Source organism: Mustela erminea, chromosome X (assembly GCF_009829155.1).
Source record: "Mustela erminea isolate mMusErm1 chromosome X, mMusErm1.Pri, whole genome shotgun sequence".
In the NCBI taxonomy this organism is placed as follows: domain Eukaryota; kingdom Metazoa; phylum Chordata; class Mammalia; order Carnivora; family Mustelidae; genus Mustela; species Mustela erminea.
Window position 1 is genome coordinate 42,869,360 of NC_045635.1, and position 16,640 is coordinate 42,885,999.

Genomic DNA, 16,640 nt, shown 5'->3' on the forward strand with positions numbered 1-16,640 from the left:
CCTGTAGTCATTCCATTTTCCCCGCTGCACACATGCCGGTCCCGCTGACACTCCCCCACTAGCAGTCCTACTTCTGCTCCTTCCATCCCGGACTCCACACCACCCCCATTTAGGCATCCCCATTGATTCCCAGATCATCCCGCCTCCTGCACCGCCCACTCTCGGGCATCCCCATTGGCTGCGTGCTTTTCCTGCACTCGCTTCCCCGCTACGTCATCCAGGCGCGGCTCCCTATTGGCTTTCTGTTCTACCTGTCTTCGTCTCACCGCCTACACCGCCCGTGAGCCGTACCCCCCCCGCGCTGGCCTTCCCATTGGCTGCCCGCCCCTTCAGGCCCTGCCCCCGCCGGTCCCGCCACCGGTGCCGTCGGTGCCGCCGCCGCCGCCGATATGGCGCGCCCAGCCCCTGTGGAGCCCCCGCTGCGGCATCCCGCGCCCCCCTCGCCGGCCGCGGGCGAGCCCCGCACTTCTGTTGAGGCGGCGGTGGCCCCGCGGAGAGTGCTGTTCGCCGACGAGGCCTTGGGGCTGCCGCTGGCGCAGCTGCGCCGCTACCGGCCGTGGGGCGGGCCCGGGGCGGGCAAGATGGCGGCCGCGGCCGGGCAAGATGGCGACGGCGGCGGGGCTGACGAGGACGACGATGGCGAGGATGGGGATGAAGGGGAGGAGGAAGAGGAGGCTTGCCCTGCGCCCTCGCCGCTGTGCCCCGTCCCCGCTGGCGGGGGGTTTTACCTGGTGCCCACATTTTCGCTGCCGCCCGCGCCGGGCCGTCTGGAGCGCTTGGGGCGCGTCATGGTGGAGCTGGAGGCGCTGCTGCCGCCTCCCGGAGCGGTCCCCGGGGGTGCCGGGGTGTGGGTGCCTGGGGGGCGCCCGCCGGTGCTGCGCGGGTTGGTACGCGTGCTGAACCGCTCCTTCGAGAAAGCGGTGCACGTGCGGGCCTCACACGACGGCTGGGCTTCCTTCTGCGACCACCCAGCGCGCTACGTCCCGCGCAGCCCGCCGGGGGCAGGAGCGGGAGGACCAGGAGCAGGAGATCCCATCCTGGATCCCGGCCTGGGCCTGGGCTTGGGCCTTGGCCAGGCGTCCGCCTCCTCGCCCGACGACGGCGGCCGCACTGACCGCTTTGCCTTCCAGCTGCCCTTTGCTGAGGGCGCGGGCGATGGGGCGCGCCTGGACTTCGTGGTGCGCTATGAGACCCCCGAGGGCACTTTCTGGGCCAACAACCAAGGCCGCAACTACACAGTCCTGCTCCGGATCGCACCCGCTCCCACACCCACTGATGCTGAAGGGCTGCCCCAGCAGCAGCAGCTGCAGCAGCTGGAGCCACAGCCCGAGTGCCAGGGTCCCGTGGAGGCTGAGGCCAGGCAGCTGAAGAGCTGCATGAAGCCGGTGAGGCGCAGGTAATGTCTGCCAGCGCCACCTCCGCCAACGCAGGGCTGTGTCTAGGATGGAGGACAAGCATCCCGACCCTGGAACCCCCTCAGGCCTGCTCTCCAGGACAGGGAGGAGGGCGCATTCAGTCAGTTAGTCTGAGTAACGGAGGCCAAACATGTGCTAGGCTCTGTTTTAATTACTGGGGTTTCATTCATTTATTGAATTCCCCGGTAAAACCCTGAAGGAGACAGACATCTTCCCTACCCTCAAGGATGATGTAGGCTTCTCTGGGAGATGGTTTGAAAGAAAAAAAAAAAAAAGCAAGCAGATAAGATACGGAGGGATAAGATTAGTTGCTGAGAGGAAAGTGAAATAGGGTAAGGCGATAGTTTGGAGGGAATAGATGCTTTAGAATGTTCAGGGAAGACCTTTAAGGAGGTGAGTCCTGGATGATCGTAAGAGTCATGTGCAGGTATGGGGGTGGGGTGGGGAGAGTTTGTAGAAAAGGGAACAAGGAGGACTTTTCTGAGGGGGTGCAATTTAAACTGAATCCTGAATGATAGAGGAAGAGTGGTTATGCACAGGTGTGGGAGCAGAGAGAGATGAGGACAGAGGTCCTAAGGTGAGAATGAGCTTGGTGTGAATGATGAGCTGTGTGCTGCAGTGGACAGAACTTAAGTGATCTAGTAGGGTAGACCAAGGGCTTTACCAGTGGGGGACAGGGGATCTGATCCCCATTTGACAGAGCAGCAAACGGATTCCAGAGGGAGAAACTGGTTGAGGAAGTGATGGCGCCTGGCTTTTCCAATTCCACCATGGCTGACCTTGAAGCCTGTGCATCTCTTTACTGTTACATTCTAGTCCAGTGCGAGGTCTCCTGCAGGATTGAGGGGCTGAGTCTCTGCTCTCACAGGGAAGCAGTGGCTCTGGCAGAGGCAGAACCAGATGGGCCTGGACTTGAAGCTCTTGTCCTTTGTTTTTGCCTGTGACCATTCAGAGCCTGGGAGAAGGAGCCACTTAACCCCAGGAGGCATCATAGGAGACTAGATTTTCTCAGTCAAGCTAGGACTTCTTTGAAGGTAGCAGCTAGGCCTGATTCTTTTGGGGGACGGGGTCACGTAAGTCTAGTCTGGGAGAAGTAGAGTCTCCGTGCGTGTGTGGGAAATGCACACATTTCCCTGCCTCTGGGAAGGACTGGAAATGGGAATGGGAAAATGCGTTCTGGACCTTGTATATGCTTGATAAGAAGCCTCAGGCTGCAGCAAGATGATTGTGGTCCTGGCAAGGCCTTAGTCTGTGAGTGAGTGATTCAGAAAGGTCTAGCTTGGGGCTGGTGGGCAGTCAAGTACCCACTTACAGACCTGTGAGCCCCACAGTAACCTGAGACTTAAGTGTAAGGGGGCCAGGCAGCATGCCTTCCCTTATTTGTTAAGAGAATGGATTCTGACATCAGAGTGCCTTGGTTCAAATTGCAGCCTTGCCGTCTGTTGGCTTTGTGACCTTGGCTAACTCATTTAACCGCACCATGCCTCAGTACCCTCACCTGTAAAACAGATAATTACAACACCTACTTCAGAGGAGACGAGTAAAAGCACTCAGAACCAAATCTGGCTCATAGCAGTGCCAGAAAGTGTTAGCTAATGTTTATGTTTAGGGAATCACACATACAGTTCCTTGGATACGCCTCCCAAACTCGGCTCTGCCCATCACCTACTGTGTGGCCTTGCCTCAGTTTCTTCATCTGTAAGCCTCAGTCTTCTCATCTGCTAAAGGGGAATGACAGTCACTTTGGATTGAACACAGCAAACATGGGCAAGGCACTGAAGGATGGTGGTAGCCGTGGAAGAGAATAGTGGTCAGCATTTACTGAGCTGTGTGCTGAGAGCTTCAAGGCTGTTCTCTCCTGAGTCCTGCTGTGTGTGCTCTGTGGTACAGGCGCTCTGGTTATGTGCATTTGATAAAGGGGGGTACTGAGGTAGCTCAGGGAGTGACAATGCCAGGGAGGACATGCTGGGGACTTTTTTTTTTTTTTTAAACTACTCCTCTGGAAGTTCTGACAGGGTTCGGGAAGAGTTCTGCATCTCATTTCTGGTGTTCCCAGCAGGGTATGCTTTCCTTTTCTCTCTCTCTTTCTCTTTTTCTCACTCTTTTCTGTCTGTCTCTCTGTTTGCTTTTTGGAGGTATCCCTTTATGAAGTGTAGTGTCTTAAGTATAGGGCTCAGTGGATTTTTACATACATATGCTCGTGTAGCCATCACCCAGATCAAGGTTTGGAGTGGACCTGGTTCCCAGAAGCGCCTTCATTTCTGTCATTTTTCCCAAGTTGTCTTCCCAGGTGGCTGCATGGGAGCTCTGTCTGTAAGATGCGACAGTTTGGGTAACCAGAGTTTGGTCATTTTAGAGTGTTAAAGGAAGAGAACCAGAGAAATCAAAAGCTCGCAGGGCCAAGGTGGGTGGAGAGGGTGTTTTTCTTTTAAAATACATGGGCGGTTTTAAGGAGAAATTGAAGCAGCTCGTTCAGACAATTGTTTTGGTATCTGGCCCCAGGTCTGTGGTTCCTAACAGGACTTGTGATATTATTTTAAGTGGGCAGATGGCTTTTTGATAGCTTCTTTATCTTTTGATCTCAGCTCTTGCAAAGGGGAGGTTGGTGCTCATTGCAAGATCAGCGGTAAGATTTTCTTTGTAGGTCGGTGGCTTTCTTGGCGAGTACATTTCAACTTATTTTTGTTTTAAAAGCTGTGTGCTGCCTGGGACTTGGAGCACTATTGAAGAACAGCTGCCCCTGCGAGCCAGCCCTCTTGGGAACCAGTAGCTGGTCGCAGGGGATAGGCTGAATGTGTGGGAGCCCTGTGGTAGAGGGCCTTGTTCAGAAGTGCCGGCCGCAGCCCCCGCCCCTGCCTCCCGCCCTGAACTGGGCATGGCCACGTCAGGTGGGGGCACAGGGAAAGTTTATGTTATGGGACCAGGCTTTTGATAACACTTAGGCTTCGAGATGATCCATCAACAAGCATTTGTTGAGGGCCTACTATGTGCTGGGCACGGTGCTAGGTTCAAACAGGGAAAAAGACGCAGACTGGCACTACGCTGTCGAGGGTATTGTGGTGGAATTGGGTGGGAGAGGCAGGGATGGAGGGCTTGGTGTGTGACGCTTGGCAGAGACCCTACTCTGTGCTGGGCGTTTTGCTGAGGGTTCGCATGCAAAGGCCTCATCTAATCCTTTGAGCATTCCCCTTGAGAGAGACTGTTTTTATCCCTCTTTCCTGGATGAGCAAACTGAGGCTCCCAGAGTCCAGGGTCCTAGGGCTGGTGTCGGGAGGAACCCTCCTGGTCTGCCTTGGCTTAACACCCTTACGAGGTGTCCTGTTCCTCTTAGAAAAAAAAGACCAAGAAAGCCTCAGCATGGCCTTCCAGCATCCTCCTGCCCTGTCCCCCAGTCTGTCCTCCACAGCTGCTAGTCTCACATCACACCATCCATCCTCTGCCTTCAGAGCTCCTGTCACTGTGGTCTTAACAAGGTGCCTTGCCCCTTAACTGCCTCAGGGCCTTTGCCCATGCTGTTTTCCATCACCAGGAATGTTGATCCTGTACTCCTTGTGGTCTCCTCGTTTTGATCCATCAGTTCTAAGAGTGCTTCCCCTGGAAAGCTTGTCCATCCCAACATCCTGATGTTTTCTTAGCATGGCCCTGATGTTTTCATAGTGTAGATCAGCTAAGCCCTGCCTGAAAATGTCATGTAGCAGAACAGGTGTGTGTTGCCACAATTTTAAGATCATTTCCCACCCTGCCTGGCAGTCCTATTCTATTTTTCTGATCCACTCTTGTCTCCACCTTGCTGTGACTCTTTTCAAATGTTCTTTACCTTCAGACTTTACTTCCTGCTTCAAAAAACAAAAAGAAGCTGAAAGGATGGAACTCCCCATAGCTCACAGCCCCCCAGCATGCAAACTAAGTTCCCTCCCTTGTGTTACAGGGGAGGAGGGGCCCCTTTTACTGTCTCAGGCCAGTCTCCCCATTTGTGCTCTGCAAGTTCCATTTTCTGCCACCTGCTCCAGAACTTGACCCTTTCTCTCCTGGCAGCTTTTTTTAGCCCTCCTTGCTGATCCTCTCTCTTGGCCTTCATACATGCTAGCATCTCTCCTGTCTGAAAAACCTGTCCTTTGACCTCCCCTCTGTCCCTGCTGCTCCCAACCAGCACCTAACCACCCCTTCCTCTTCAGTGCTGACCCCTCTCTGAAGAGTTGCTGACACTCTCCTTCTCCGTTTGCTTCAGCCCCCCACATCTACCAGATTCCGGAGGTGGTTTTGGTTTTCTTCTTGAAGTTGCTGAGCATTCCTACTTAACACACGGTCTCTCCCTTGCCTTGGGACCACGCTCTGCTGCTTTTCCTCTTAACCCTCTGGCCTTTCTCCTTGCTCTTGCCTTCAGCTCACATAGCCAGGCTGGGTGTCTCTCACTTGGCTGGTGTCCCAAAGATGGGTCCCGTGTTCGAGATCGAATCCATCACCTCCCCAGCAGTGTTTCTGAGCGGCCTCTCCCTGACCCCTCCCTTGCTTATCTTCCTTCTAAGCATCCTAAGCCCATCCTGACCCTGGAGTCTGGGCCAGGGCCCTTTGTTCCAGAGCATTCTTCCTTTCCTGAAGGCACAGACCTCAGTTTGTAGTTAGACCTTCATTAGGGGATTATTGGATGACCCTCTCTGCCCTCTTAGACTGTAAGCTCCGTGAGGGGTAGGGACATGGTCTGCTTTTTGTTCACCTCTGTATTCCTGCAGGGCCTGCCACGGTGCCTGGCACTTAACAGGTGCTCAATAAATGTTTGTTGAAAGAATGAGTGTGAGTTATTTTTTTAAATGTCTTCCTCCACACGAAATTGTCAGCTTGCTAGTTGGGTGTGCTCCTCCTTGTGTCTCCAGGGTCTGTCACTGGGCTGATGCACGGTAAGGCCTCAGTGATTTTTAGGTCACCTGTTGCTGAATGGTTGGGGACACAACTTGCTCTCTGAGTTGGCAGCCTTAGGGGAAACCAGAACAAACAAAGTTGAAACAGGACAGGTCAAGGGCCGTCTTAGTTGTCCAGAAAGTCAGGATTGAGTGAGAAAGCAATCCTTTTGTACTCCACCGACAATTGGTAGGGCATGATGGTTAAGGATGTGGACTGAGGCCACACACTGGAAGTGGCGGAGCTGGGCTCTGGGCCAGGGTGGTCCTCCTCTAGTTCCACAGTTCCTAAAGGCTATACAAGGCTGGGTGGTGCATCTGACCAGCGGGGCATTGCTAGGCAAGTTGCTGTCCTTTTCAGAGCCTCAATTTCCCTCAGTGGGAATTTGGAGGAGATCGCTGTTTGTTAGCACTTTATAGGCGATGTTCCACTATTTTCTCAGTCTACCCCACAGCCCTCTGGGGTGGCCATTACCATTGTACCTTCCTTACGGAGGAGGAAAGTGAGGCATCGAGAGGTTAAGTGACTTGTTCCAGGTCACACAGCTGGTAGGTGGCAGAGCTGAGATTATTCAAAGTTAGCCTGTTCTGACACTTCATTGAACTGTGAAATCAGTTTCCTGGATCCCAACCAATATTAAAGAAAAAGAAGTAGCATAGGAAATAGTGTGCATCACAACACGTAGTAAAGGTAAGTGCTGTTTCACTCAAAGAACAACTGTTTTTCAGTTTTCTATAACTGTATATTTACACATGTATGGGGGGTGCCGGCGTATGATGTCAAATGTATTTCTTACTGTGGGTCACTGCCAAATGAATGAAGTCCCTGCCATGAAAGAGGCTCGTGGCCACGATAAACTGCTGTCCTCCCTCCCAGCCCGCCTGAGGGGCTGTGAGTCCCAGAGTCGACACTGACACAGACCGTAGCTGGGGAAGGCAGAGCAGTGCACCCCCCCCCCCCAGAATTTGGTGACTTTCACAGCTGCTTCAAACCCTGTTCTTGTCAGAAAGCAGATGGCTGGGGGAGTAACCAGAATCCTGGGATTCCAAGTATCGTGGGGCAGGTTTCTGAAGCCACCTGACCTCCTGGGGAGTCAGCATGATCTTCGAGTTGACTGCATGGGAGCTGGGGTCTGCTGAGTTTCCCTTTGGGTTTCAGCACATGACCCACTTTGGGCTTGCCAAGTTCTTTGAAAACAGCGTCGGGGGTACTCCCAGAGGACTCGGGGTGGCTGCAGTGATGTGACTGCTCTGAGAGTCTGCTTTGTTCTTGCCCATTGGGGGTTGTCAGCCCTCCCCCGCTTGCACTCTGGTGATTAACTTTTTTGTTCTGTCTCGGCTGGCCCAGGCTGGGGCTGACGGCACCTCTTTCTGAAATCTCACCTTCCGGTCTCTCCGCATGTCATCTGAGGTCAGCGGTCGTTGAATTTCCTGATGGCAGGAGGAATTTCACACTTAGGAGACTGGTGTGGCCCCTTCTAGGCTGCACTGTCTTGACTAGTTTTTGAGAACACCCCAAGGATGCATCCTGGGTGTGGGTCCAGGATCCCGGGCCTGCCCCCGGCCCACTACTGCGTTTTGCCCTGGAGAAGATAGCACGTGGCATTCGTGGGGCTGGTGCCAAAAGAGCAGGTTTCCTTCTCGAAAATTATCAAGCACCCTGGAGGTACAGTTTTGTTCTTAATCTCCTCCCTCCCAGTTTTTCTAAGAACCCCTCTTCTCTGTTACTGATCAGTGAGTCAGTATACACTTGTACTCCATTTCTCTTACTATCCTCCTTTTGATTAAAGTCATAGCTGCCCCTGAATGTTTACTGTGAAAGACAGTTCAAGGATATCTAGGTTTTTTTTTTTTTCAGCCCACAGTTTCGAACAGTCTTCAAAATGGAGCCGTCTTTGGATTGTTATCAGTGTGGTATGTAGTTAGTGGGTGTAGAGACACGGTTCCTTGAGCCTCAGTTTCCGCATTTGTAAAAAGGGAAGGGTGTTGCTTTGAAGGATAGATGTGAAGGTTTTCAAATGACTTGGTGTATCAATGAAAAGGGCCCACGTTGGAGGAGATGAACGATAAATGCTTGTGCCTCCTGCTTTCATCTCTCTGACTTCAGAGGTATGGAGAGAGCCCTGTGTACTTCTGCTGACTTTGTGGATCTTGGGATCGGCTGAATTGCTTGACCTGATTTCTGGAAGCTCCCCGTCTTCTCACGCTCCTCTGCTGCAGAAGAGATGCTCTGGGGGCTGAGGGATTTGTATTGTATTTGTTTTTCCTCTCCTTCCCTCAGCTGAACTGTGGAATGCTTTTCCTTCTGGTTGGCTGCATCCTGTGTCCCTCCCCGCCCCACCTTTTCTCTCTCCAATACATCTAGGACTCTGGAGTGGTATTTCAGAGCCTGGTTGTACATGTCAGCACTGGGCCAGATGGCACGGGACGGCTTGCCTAGTCCTGCCCCTGGGAGGGAGGACTACTCTTCTGTTTGTGGGTCTTCTTGAAGAAACTCGCTTTAGATGATCTTAGAAAGGTAACTTTTTCCTCTAATGAAGGACTGTGCTAGCAAAAGAAGTCTTTAGAAATTGTGTTGGGCCACAGGTCCAAAGACCTAGATTTTAAACTTCTGGGGGAACTGGCGCAAGATCAGGCTGGTTTATTCCAAATCCTCCTTTCTTCTCTGTGATGCTTGGGAGTTGGTGGCCAGGATTCTGGAGTCACTCACTCCCGGGCCTGGTAATACTCAGATTCAAATACCTTCGGTGGGACGCACGAGCTCTAGCCCATAGAGAAAGATAGTTCCTTCTGGAGCTTCCAAACTCTAGATCCATGTACCTGATTCAAATTTCCTCCCTGAGGGACCTTGCTGTGACTTCTGTGTCTGGTGGTCACCTAGCCACATGTCCCACGAAGGCAGGGAAACTGGGAAAGAATATATGAGCAAAAGACAGGTCCAAAGAAAAGCCTGAATGAATGAAGAGGGAGAGATCTTGTCTGTTATTGCTGCCCCCCTCTACCTACTTCTGGAAAGGATCAGAGATGGCATTGGGGTAAGACCCCAGTTTCCCCCCACCCCCTGTCCAGGAAGCAGCAGTTTGTTGATCAAGAGCCTGGATTTAGACATGGGAGCCAGAAGGCTTAGGTTTTGGTCCTTGCTGCCTGACCTCGAGCCGTTTCCTCAGCTTCCACGTCATTATCTGTGAGATGCAGATAATACTACCACCCACTTCACAGGATTAAAAGTACCTTCCTCACAGGATTATTGTGAGGCTGCGTTAATAGATGTGAAAGCACCCAGAACAGTGCCAAACATCACAGAAGGTATTCTATTCAGGTCAGCTAGTGATCCCCGGTTTCTGAGAGGCAATTAATTATGTTTTTCAAAAAGTTGCAACCATCTGCAGAAATGTCAATGTCATCATATTACCTTTTAGGAATGAGAAGTTCTGAGCAATTGCCTCAGCTCCTCTCCGCCTCTGCTCATGTTTTTGTTAACACTTCCCTCTCATTTGCCTTAATCTGTAAACATTTGGTACTCATTTCTGAGAATGAGAACAGCGATTTCTCCATGATCCCTGTGACCCCACCTCTGGGAGAGACCAGGCGAAATACACTTGCCTTATGCCACTTAGACGGAGGGGCCTGACTTCCGTTGTGGAGGAGGACCAACCTTAATGAATACCCACGGTCGATTCAGCCCCCTGCTCTGTGCCAGACCCTGGTGTGTGGCTCGATGGCCTTGACTGCCCTGTGCTTGGTGTGTATATCCTGACTGTCCTGTGCTCCGTTTTAAGGTGAGGAGGGCGAGGCTCCGAAAGGTTAGGGGGTTGGCCAGGCTGATTGGGTGACGGGGGGCATGTTGGTGGAGGGACCCAGGTCTTTGTGACCCTGGGCTACTTCCTTTTTCTGCTGGCTTCCTTCCTGTCCTCCAGTTGCTTCCTTCCTCCTCTTTGCTGCTTTTCTGAGTCCCACAGTCCTCACCTGGCCTTTCTTGGAGAAAGCGGGTTCCTCTACGGCTAGGATTATACCCTAAGGAAATGATCCAAAATGCTCATATAAGCCATGCCCAGTAGTGTCTGCTGGAGTCTGCTTCATGAGAGCAGAAAGAAGGCAACAAACGAGCCGCTCAGGAGGATGGGAGTGGGTTACAGATGTCATGGTGAGCCACTGTGAGGGTAAACGGCCACCTCAGGTGTTGACAAGAGCATATAGTGATGCTTCATATGGTTGCACGGACATTGCACGGACAAAGCCAGCTGCGAAATATTGTCTGTGGAAGCTAAGTTGATTTTGTAGAATATCTGGAATGAACTTGTCCTTCGTGGTCCTAGTGGTTGCCTCTAGCTGATGTGTGACTTTCCCCCCTTCTCTATGCTTTTCTGTGTTTCACAGCATTTCCCCAATGTGTCTGTAGGACTTTTCCAGTCAGGGTTGGGTAAAAAGAGGTGGCAGAAGGGAAGACGGCCACTGTCCCTTGGGAGTGGGCTGCCACGGAGGCTCGGAAGGGGCTGGTGGGTGGCACAACTGGCCTCTCAGGGACATCAGATCCATGCATTCTCCCCTTTGCCCCCCGACAGGCCCACTGAGGAAGAGCTGAGAATGAGGAGCGCGGAGGACAGCACCCCTGCTGTGGGTAAGCAATTGACAGGCTGTGGGGGTTTCAGCTTCTGCACACTGTTCCTTTCTTTCTCCCTGTTTTCTCTATATGAATTAGGATGTCCCCTCTGCCTTCAACTGTCCCAGAGAGCCTCAGAGACAAAGCTGCCAAGTAGCCCAAAGCGTAGCCTTTCTTTTTTTTTTTTTTTTTTATTTCCAGCATAACAGTATTCATTATTTTTGCACCACACCAAAGCGTAGCCTTTCTTAACTAAACCTGGCTTGCCTGGACACCTGCCTCACCCCGACGCTACCCCTTCTCTTCTCTCCAGCAGAGCGCCCTAATGTCCAGGAGTCAGTGGGTCCCCTTGTGGCCCCCACCCCTCTCCGCCCATGGCCTCAGATGACGCTTCAGGTAAGCAGGCCCAGCAGCCTCTGGATGGACAGCCCAATGGGAGACTGGGTGGTGGTGGCCAACTTGCTCCAGGTCTACCCTAGGTCGGATGGAGGCCCCCAAAAGCAGAACCTGAGGGCGGAGGGTGGAAAGCCGGGATTCACCCGAGCTTTGTTATGTTAGCAAACATTTATCAAGTGCTTGCCCTGTGCCAAGCAATCCTGGGCACTGGGAAGCTGGGAGTGACCAAAAAAGAGGTCTCCGTGGGACTTATTTGCACTTTGGTGGAGTGAGACATGACAAAACAAAAGAATAGTTAAAATATATGCTGTTTTAGGTGATGATGAGCGCTAAGGAAAAAAATAAAGGGATGGGGAGTGTGTGTGTGTCATACATGTGTGTGTGCACATGCGCATGCATATGGGGGTGGGGGGAAGGTTTGTGAGTTTAGAGCAGTCGAGGCCTTCATGGAAAGTGAGATTTGAGCAAAGATTGGAGAAGGTGAGAGTGAGCCACATGAGTAACTAGGGGAAGAACATCCCAGGCAGCTGCAAAGCCCCACAGGCAGGGCCATGACTAATGTGTGAGGAACAGCAAAGAGCAGTGAGTGGGGGGGGGGCGCGGGGAGCAGCAGGAGGTGAGGTCAGACAGATCACGTAGCATCTCGTGGGCCTTGGAGAGAACCCGGGCTTTTACTCTGAATGACAGGGGAGCCACGGAAAGGTTGTGAGCGGAGGAAGGCCATGATCTGACTTAGGATTTAACAGGCTCCCTTTGGCTGCTGTGAGAACAATAGGCTGTAGGAATGAGGGCAGAAGCAGGGGGACTGTGACGGGGAGGCAACTGCAGTGGTCTGGGCAATTGATGCCGGAGATGGCAGGGGAGATAGAGATTCTGGAGATGTATGTTAGAGAGAAAGAGAGAGAGAGCGAGCATGTGTGTTTGTGTGTGTTTTAGTACAAAGGTTTTCAAACATATATAGGAGGAAAGAGACTAGTGTAATGAACTCACATATTCCTGTCACCTAGCTTCAACAAATTTCAGCGCATGTCCATTCCTACTTTTCCCATACCCTCTCTGCCCCACCCCTCAATTGCCTATGGAATTATTTTGGGAAGAAATCCAGACATTATCTCATCCACAAATATTTCAGTTTGTATCTCAGAAAATTAAGCACTCTTTAAAAAAAAAAAAAAAACCACACACAATGCAGCATCATGCCTCTGGAAATCAACAGTTAGTCCTCAGTATCATCAAATATTTGATCAGTGTTCAAATTTCCTTATCTCATAGGTGTTATAGGATCCAAACCAGGTCAACACATTACATTTGGTGGATGGGTCTTTTTTAGATTTTAAAATCTCCCTCACTTTTCTGGCAGTTTGTTTGTTTGTTGAAGAAACCTTGTTTGTGCTGTAGAGTTTCCCATAGACTGGTTTTGGCTGATTGTATGGAAACATATTTCTCACTCTTTTTTTTAATCAGTATGTTAATTCCACTTAATTAATGTGATCTATTAAATCCAATTAATCCACTTTAAATTGATTTATTAAATACCATCTATTATTATGAAACTAATTTAACTAGAATTGATTCTATTTAATTCTCTTATTCCCATTTCATTTAGTAACTGGAATTCTTTTCCAAGGAAAAACGTTCTCATATCAACCATTTGGCTGCCTTGAGGGTATATAATTTGTATTGAAAAAGCTGTATAAATACTTAAATTTTTCCCTTTTATTTACCAGTTTTCAGAAGAAGTGAACTTCTCCAAAGGTGACCAACGAAAGGATTTTTGGTTTTGGTGTATTATTATTAACTCGTGAATTTTAAACATATTTGATAAGTTTCCACCCATTGCATTTATTTACTCATTTTGATGCTTAAATTGAACTCTCTCCAGTCAGTAGGAGCTTGCTTACAATGGTTCCAGAGTCCTTTTGAACACAGTCCCATCATTCTTGGACCACTTCTTCAGATTCTTGAATGACAGTGTGTCCTAGACTCATTTTGTACTTACCCTACCCGCAGCCATTTAGTTAGAAAGCTCTGGTTCCTTTTAGGGGAGAATGGTATTTAAAAACTAGAATCTGGGTGCTCCGTGTGCTTTCCTCTTGCTAGATAGGCCATTGTTTCTAGGCCTTGTCAAAATAAGTGTTTTTGAAAGAGAAAATACCTGAATTCACGTGGATATTCTGGATCTGTTTTAGAGGTCAGCCAACAGTACTTATGGAGAGCCATTCACCAAATGTTGAGGCCCACCGCCTTCCTTAGCTTAATGGTCTGCAGGAAGTTCCCTTTTACTCCATCTGATTTGGTTATGTTAATAAAGATGACATAGGCTTTGGCATTTGGAGCATTAGAGAGGGCTCTTTAAGGAGGGTGTACCTGGAAACACGGGTGGGGCTGGGTGTGGGCTGTCACCAGTCTCACTGTCTCTGCCTGTCCCATCCCCTCCTCTACTTCATTCCTCTTCCTTTCTCTCCCTTCCTGCCCTACCCCCCCCCCCCAATGGCTCTAGGTTTCTGAAGTTACAGTGACTGGCAAACCCCCAGAGGAAGGTGACGTCCCCAGAAGCAATCCGCCTGTGGCTTTCACAGAGGTCCCCCAGGCACGGGCCATCAGGATTCTCCCCTCTTCCTCTCTCTGTGGCCTGGGTGGCTCCCCCAGGGACCAGGCCTCGGGGCCCGATGCAAGTGAGGGGACAGTCGGGCCTCTTCTGGAACCCAGCCAGCAACAGGTGGAGGCCACGTGGGAAGTATCGCAAGAGAATGGAGGGGGCCGAAAGGACTCCATGGTGGGGGCCTTAATGGATGAACCCGCTGGGGGTCTGGAGGTTGTAGGTGGGTTGGAGGAGCTGCTTGGCGAGGACACCATTGACCAGGAGCTGGAGCAGCTCTACCTGTCCCACCTGAGCCGCCTGCGGGCCGCTGTGGCTGCAGGTGGGGTGGGAGGTGGCGGGGAGGGCCCCACAGATGGGGGGGTATCCCCCAGCCATCCCCTGGGCATACTCACGGACCGCGACCTGATCTTGAAGTGGCCTGGCCCCGAGCGGGCCCTGAACAGCGCCCTGGCTGAGGAGATCACCCTGCACTATGCCCGGCTGGGGCGTGGTGTGGAGCTTATCAAGGACACTGAGGATCCTGATGAGGAGGGGGAGGGCGAAGAGGGACTCTCCATTGTACCCTCCAGCCCAGAAGGGGACACCCCCAAGGAATCACCTCCAGAAATCCTCTCAGGGGTCCATCCTGTGGTAGCCACTATGGGAGATGTGTGGCTCCCGTGGGCAGAGGGCTCGGGCTGTGACAGCCCCGTGGTTCTGGGTGCAGAGGGTCAGTTCACTGGGGCTCCAGAAAAAGGGATGGGCAAGGACACTGACTCTCTGCGCATAAGTAGGGTGATGGCTGGGGTGACCGGGCCCCCAGGGGAGAAAGAAGGCCGGATGGAGTTTACCACTGAGTGGGCAGACAGCTTGGTTCCTAGATCCGGTAAGGAGCCAGCTGCTCCAGTCCTACGGGGGCAAAGTTTGACCCTCCTCAGTCCCTTGGGGCCTGAAGTCTGTCCTTCTAGCCTGGCCAGGCCCCATATGAGCCCCCAGGATGAAGAGGGTGCAGGCCCAAGCCTGGAGCCCCCAAAGAAGTCCCCCACCTTAGCAGCCCCTGCAGAAAGTGTGTGTGTATTGCCTCCCCAGCTGTGGGGGCCCTTGACCCAGACTCTGGGGGTCCTGGCTGGGTTGGTGGTGGTCCCTGTGGCTCTGAACAGTGGTATGTCCCTCCTGGTGCTTGCGCTGTGCCTCTCTCTGGCCTGGTTCTCGTAGAGGCTGCTTGTGTGGGGTGCAGCAGTAACAGACTTCCCCCCTCTCTGGGGTGTGGAGAGAGGCCGTCCCTGCACTGCACCCAGGGGGTTCAGATAGGATGTGTGGCCTGTATAGTGAGGGGTCTTTTGCTTCTGAGAATGCCCAACTGGAGAGAGACCTTCCCGTCCCTGAGGACTTGTCGGCACAGGGCTCCCTGTGGTGATGCCAGTGGAGGGGAACAGGGCACGGTGGACGGTGTGAGATAACTTTCAGAGAGGAACTGGGCATGCCCTCCCTTCCTCCCTCCCCAAGCCTGTATTTATTTTTGTATAATTCTCTGGACGAGGGCGAGTGGTCGTGAGCTGGTCTTGGGGCACAATTACCCAGAGATATATTTATTAACAGCCAACCTGTGCAACCTGCTGGAGCTTTATTTTTAATTTAATTTATATAGAGTACCTATTATTATATGCCACAATAGAGCTCTATGAGAAATGATGTGTCTTGCTGTACAGTGTTCTCCTGTGTGGGCCTGAGTGTGTGGGGTGGTCCTGTTCTATGGGAGGGGCGGGTGGGGAGTTGGCCGTGGGACACGGCCATGTCTGCTGCCACAGCTTCAGTCCGTGCCACCTCACCTTATGGTCCTGCCCTGTGTGGTCTGGTGGTCTTTGGAGGGGCGGGTCCTTTGGTCTTTTCTATATTCTGCTAGGGAGGGAGGAAGAATGATTGCCATGTGAGGGTTTGGTGTCGAACACATGGCTGCGGCGGTGGATGTGGTCAGCTGTAGATGTGGGAATACTGGCTGCAAATAAGCCACAAGGTTTTGAGGTTCCTGGGGAAAAAAAGAAACCTTTGACACCAGGAAGGAGACCCTTCTGTCTCCAAGATTGGGAAGGTCTCAGAAGGGACACAGGAGTTAATGTGCTGTGAAGAATTCATACCAGAGTTGCTGTCCACAGACTTTGCCTTTATAACTCAAAACAGGAAACCCAGAAGCTTTGAAAGAAAGGATAGATATATTTACTGCATGCAAATAAAAATCTCTGCATTAGCACAACAAAACACCATATATTTATTTACTTGCCTTTGCAACAAAACTTTACACCAACTTTCTTTCATTCTTCTCCAGGGCTCCCCTGCTTTTCTGAAACAGCCCCAATCAGATTGTTTGCCCAGCCACGTCAGCAAAAAATCCCTGATGGTATTTGATTGGTCCATCAACAGCCACATCCCAGATTTCATCTTCCTTGACCTATTGGCAACATTTGACACAGCTGGTCATCTCCTCCTTGAACTCTCTCTTTACTTGGTTTCTGGGACACCATACTTGCCTTGTTTTCCTCTTTCCTTGTTGGCCACTCTTCTAGAACAGGGCCTGGCACCTAGTAAGTCCTCAGCAAATGCCTACTGATTGAAATAAATGAGGGAACAAATAAACGGATGTGGGAAAATAGAGACATGGTTAGAGAGCTTAGCTGGGCATTCAGTGGTGACAAGCTCAGGTCAGTTCCACAAATGTGGACTGACCACCTCTTCTCTGTTCTGAGGACACAGAGGAA

At 51.6% G+C, this 16,640-nt stretch overlaps 1 protein-coding gene across 8 annotated transcripts; it reads left to right on the plus strand.

Annotated features, from left to right (window-relative positions):
- Positions 1–304: 304 nt before the first annotated feature.
- Positions 305–15,579, plus strand: PPP1R3F (protein phosphatase 1 regulatory subunit 3F). 8 transcript variants are annotated; one of them, XM_032330872.1, is made up of 5 exons: positions 7,817–7,976; positions 8,169–8,224; positions 10,873–10,928; positions 11,224–11,306; positions 13,807–15,579. In XM_032330872.1, exons 3-5 carry the CDS (start codon positions 10,895–10,897, stop codon positions 15,100–15,102), a joined length of 1,413 nt encoding a protein of 470 aa, XP_032186763.1. In that variant the 5' UTR covers positions 7,817–7,976; positions 8,169–8,224; positions 10,873–10,894; the 3' UTR covers positions 15,103–15,579. The 8 variants fall into 8 exon arrangements, with proteins under 8 accessions (XP_032186757.1, XP_032186756.1, XP_032186759.1 ...); XM_032330866.1 differs by lacking the exons at positions 7,817–7,976; positions 8,169–8,224 and adding an exon at positions 305–1,396 and having other exon boundaries at positions 11,227–11,306; XM_032330865.1 differs by lacking the exons at positions 7,817–7,976; positions 8,169–8,224 and adding an exon at positions 306–1,396.
- The last annotated feature ends 1,061 nt before the right edge of the window (positions 15,580–16,640 follow it).

Bases quoted from the DNA above. Each gene is read 5' to 3' on its own strand.
- PPP1R3F (XM_032330865.1), top strand. From the start codon at position 390: ATGGCGCGCCCAGCCCCTGTGGAGCCCCCGCTGCGGCATCCCGCGCCC. The intron at 1,397-10,872 runs GTAATGTCTGCC...GCCCCCCGACAG, and splicing joins ATGAAGCCGGTGAGGCGCAG to GCCCACTGAGGAAGAGCTGA. The intron at 10,929-11,223 runs GTAAGCAATTGA...TCTTCTCTCCAG, and splicing joins GGACAGCACCCCTGCTGTGG to CAGAGCGCCCTAATGTCCAG.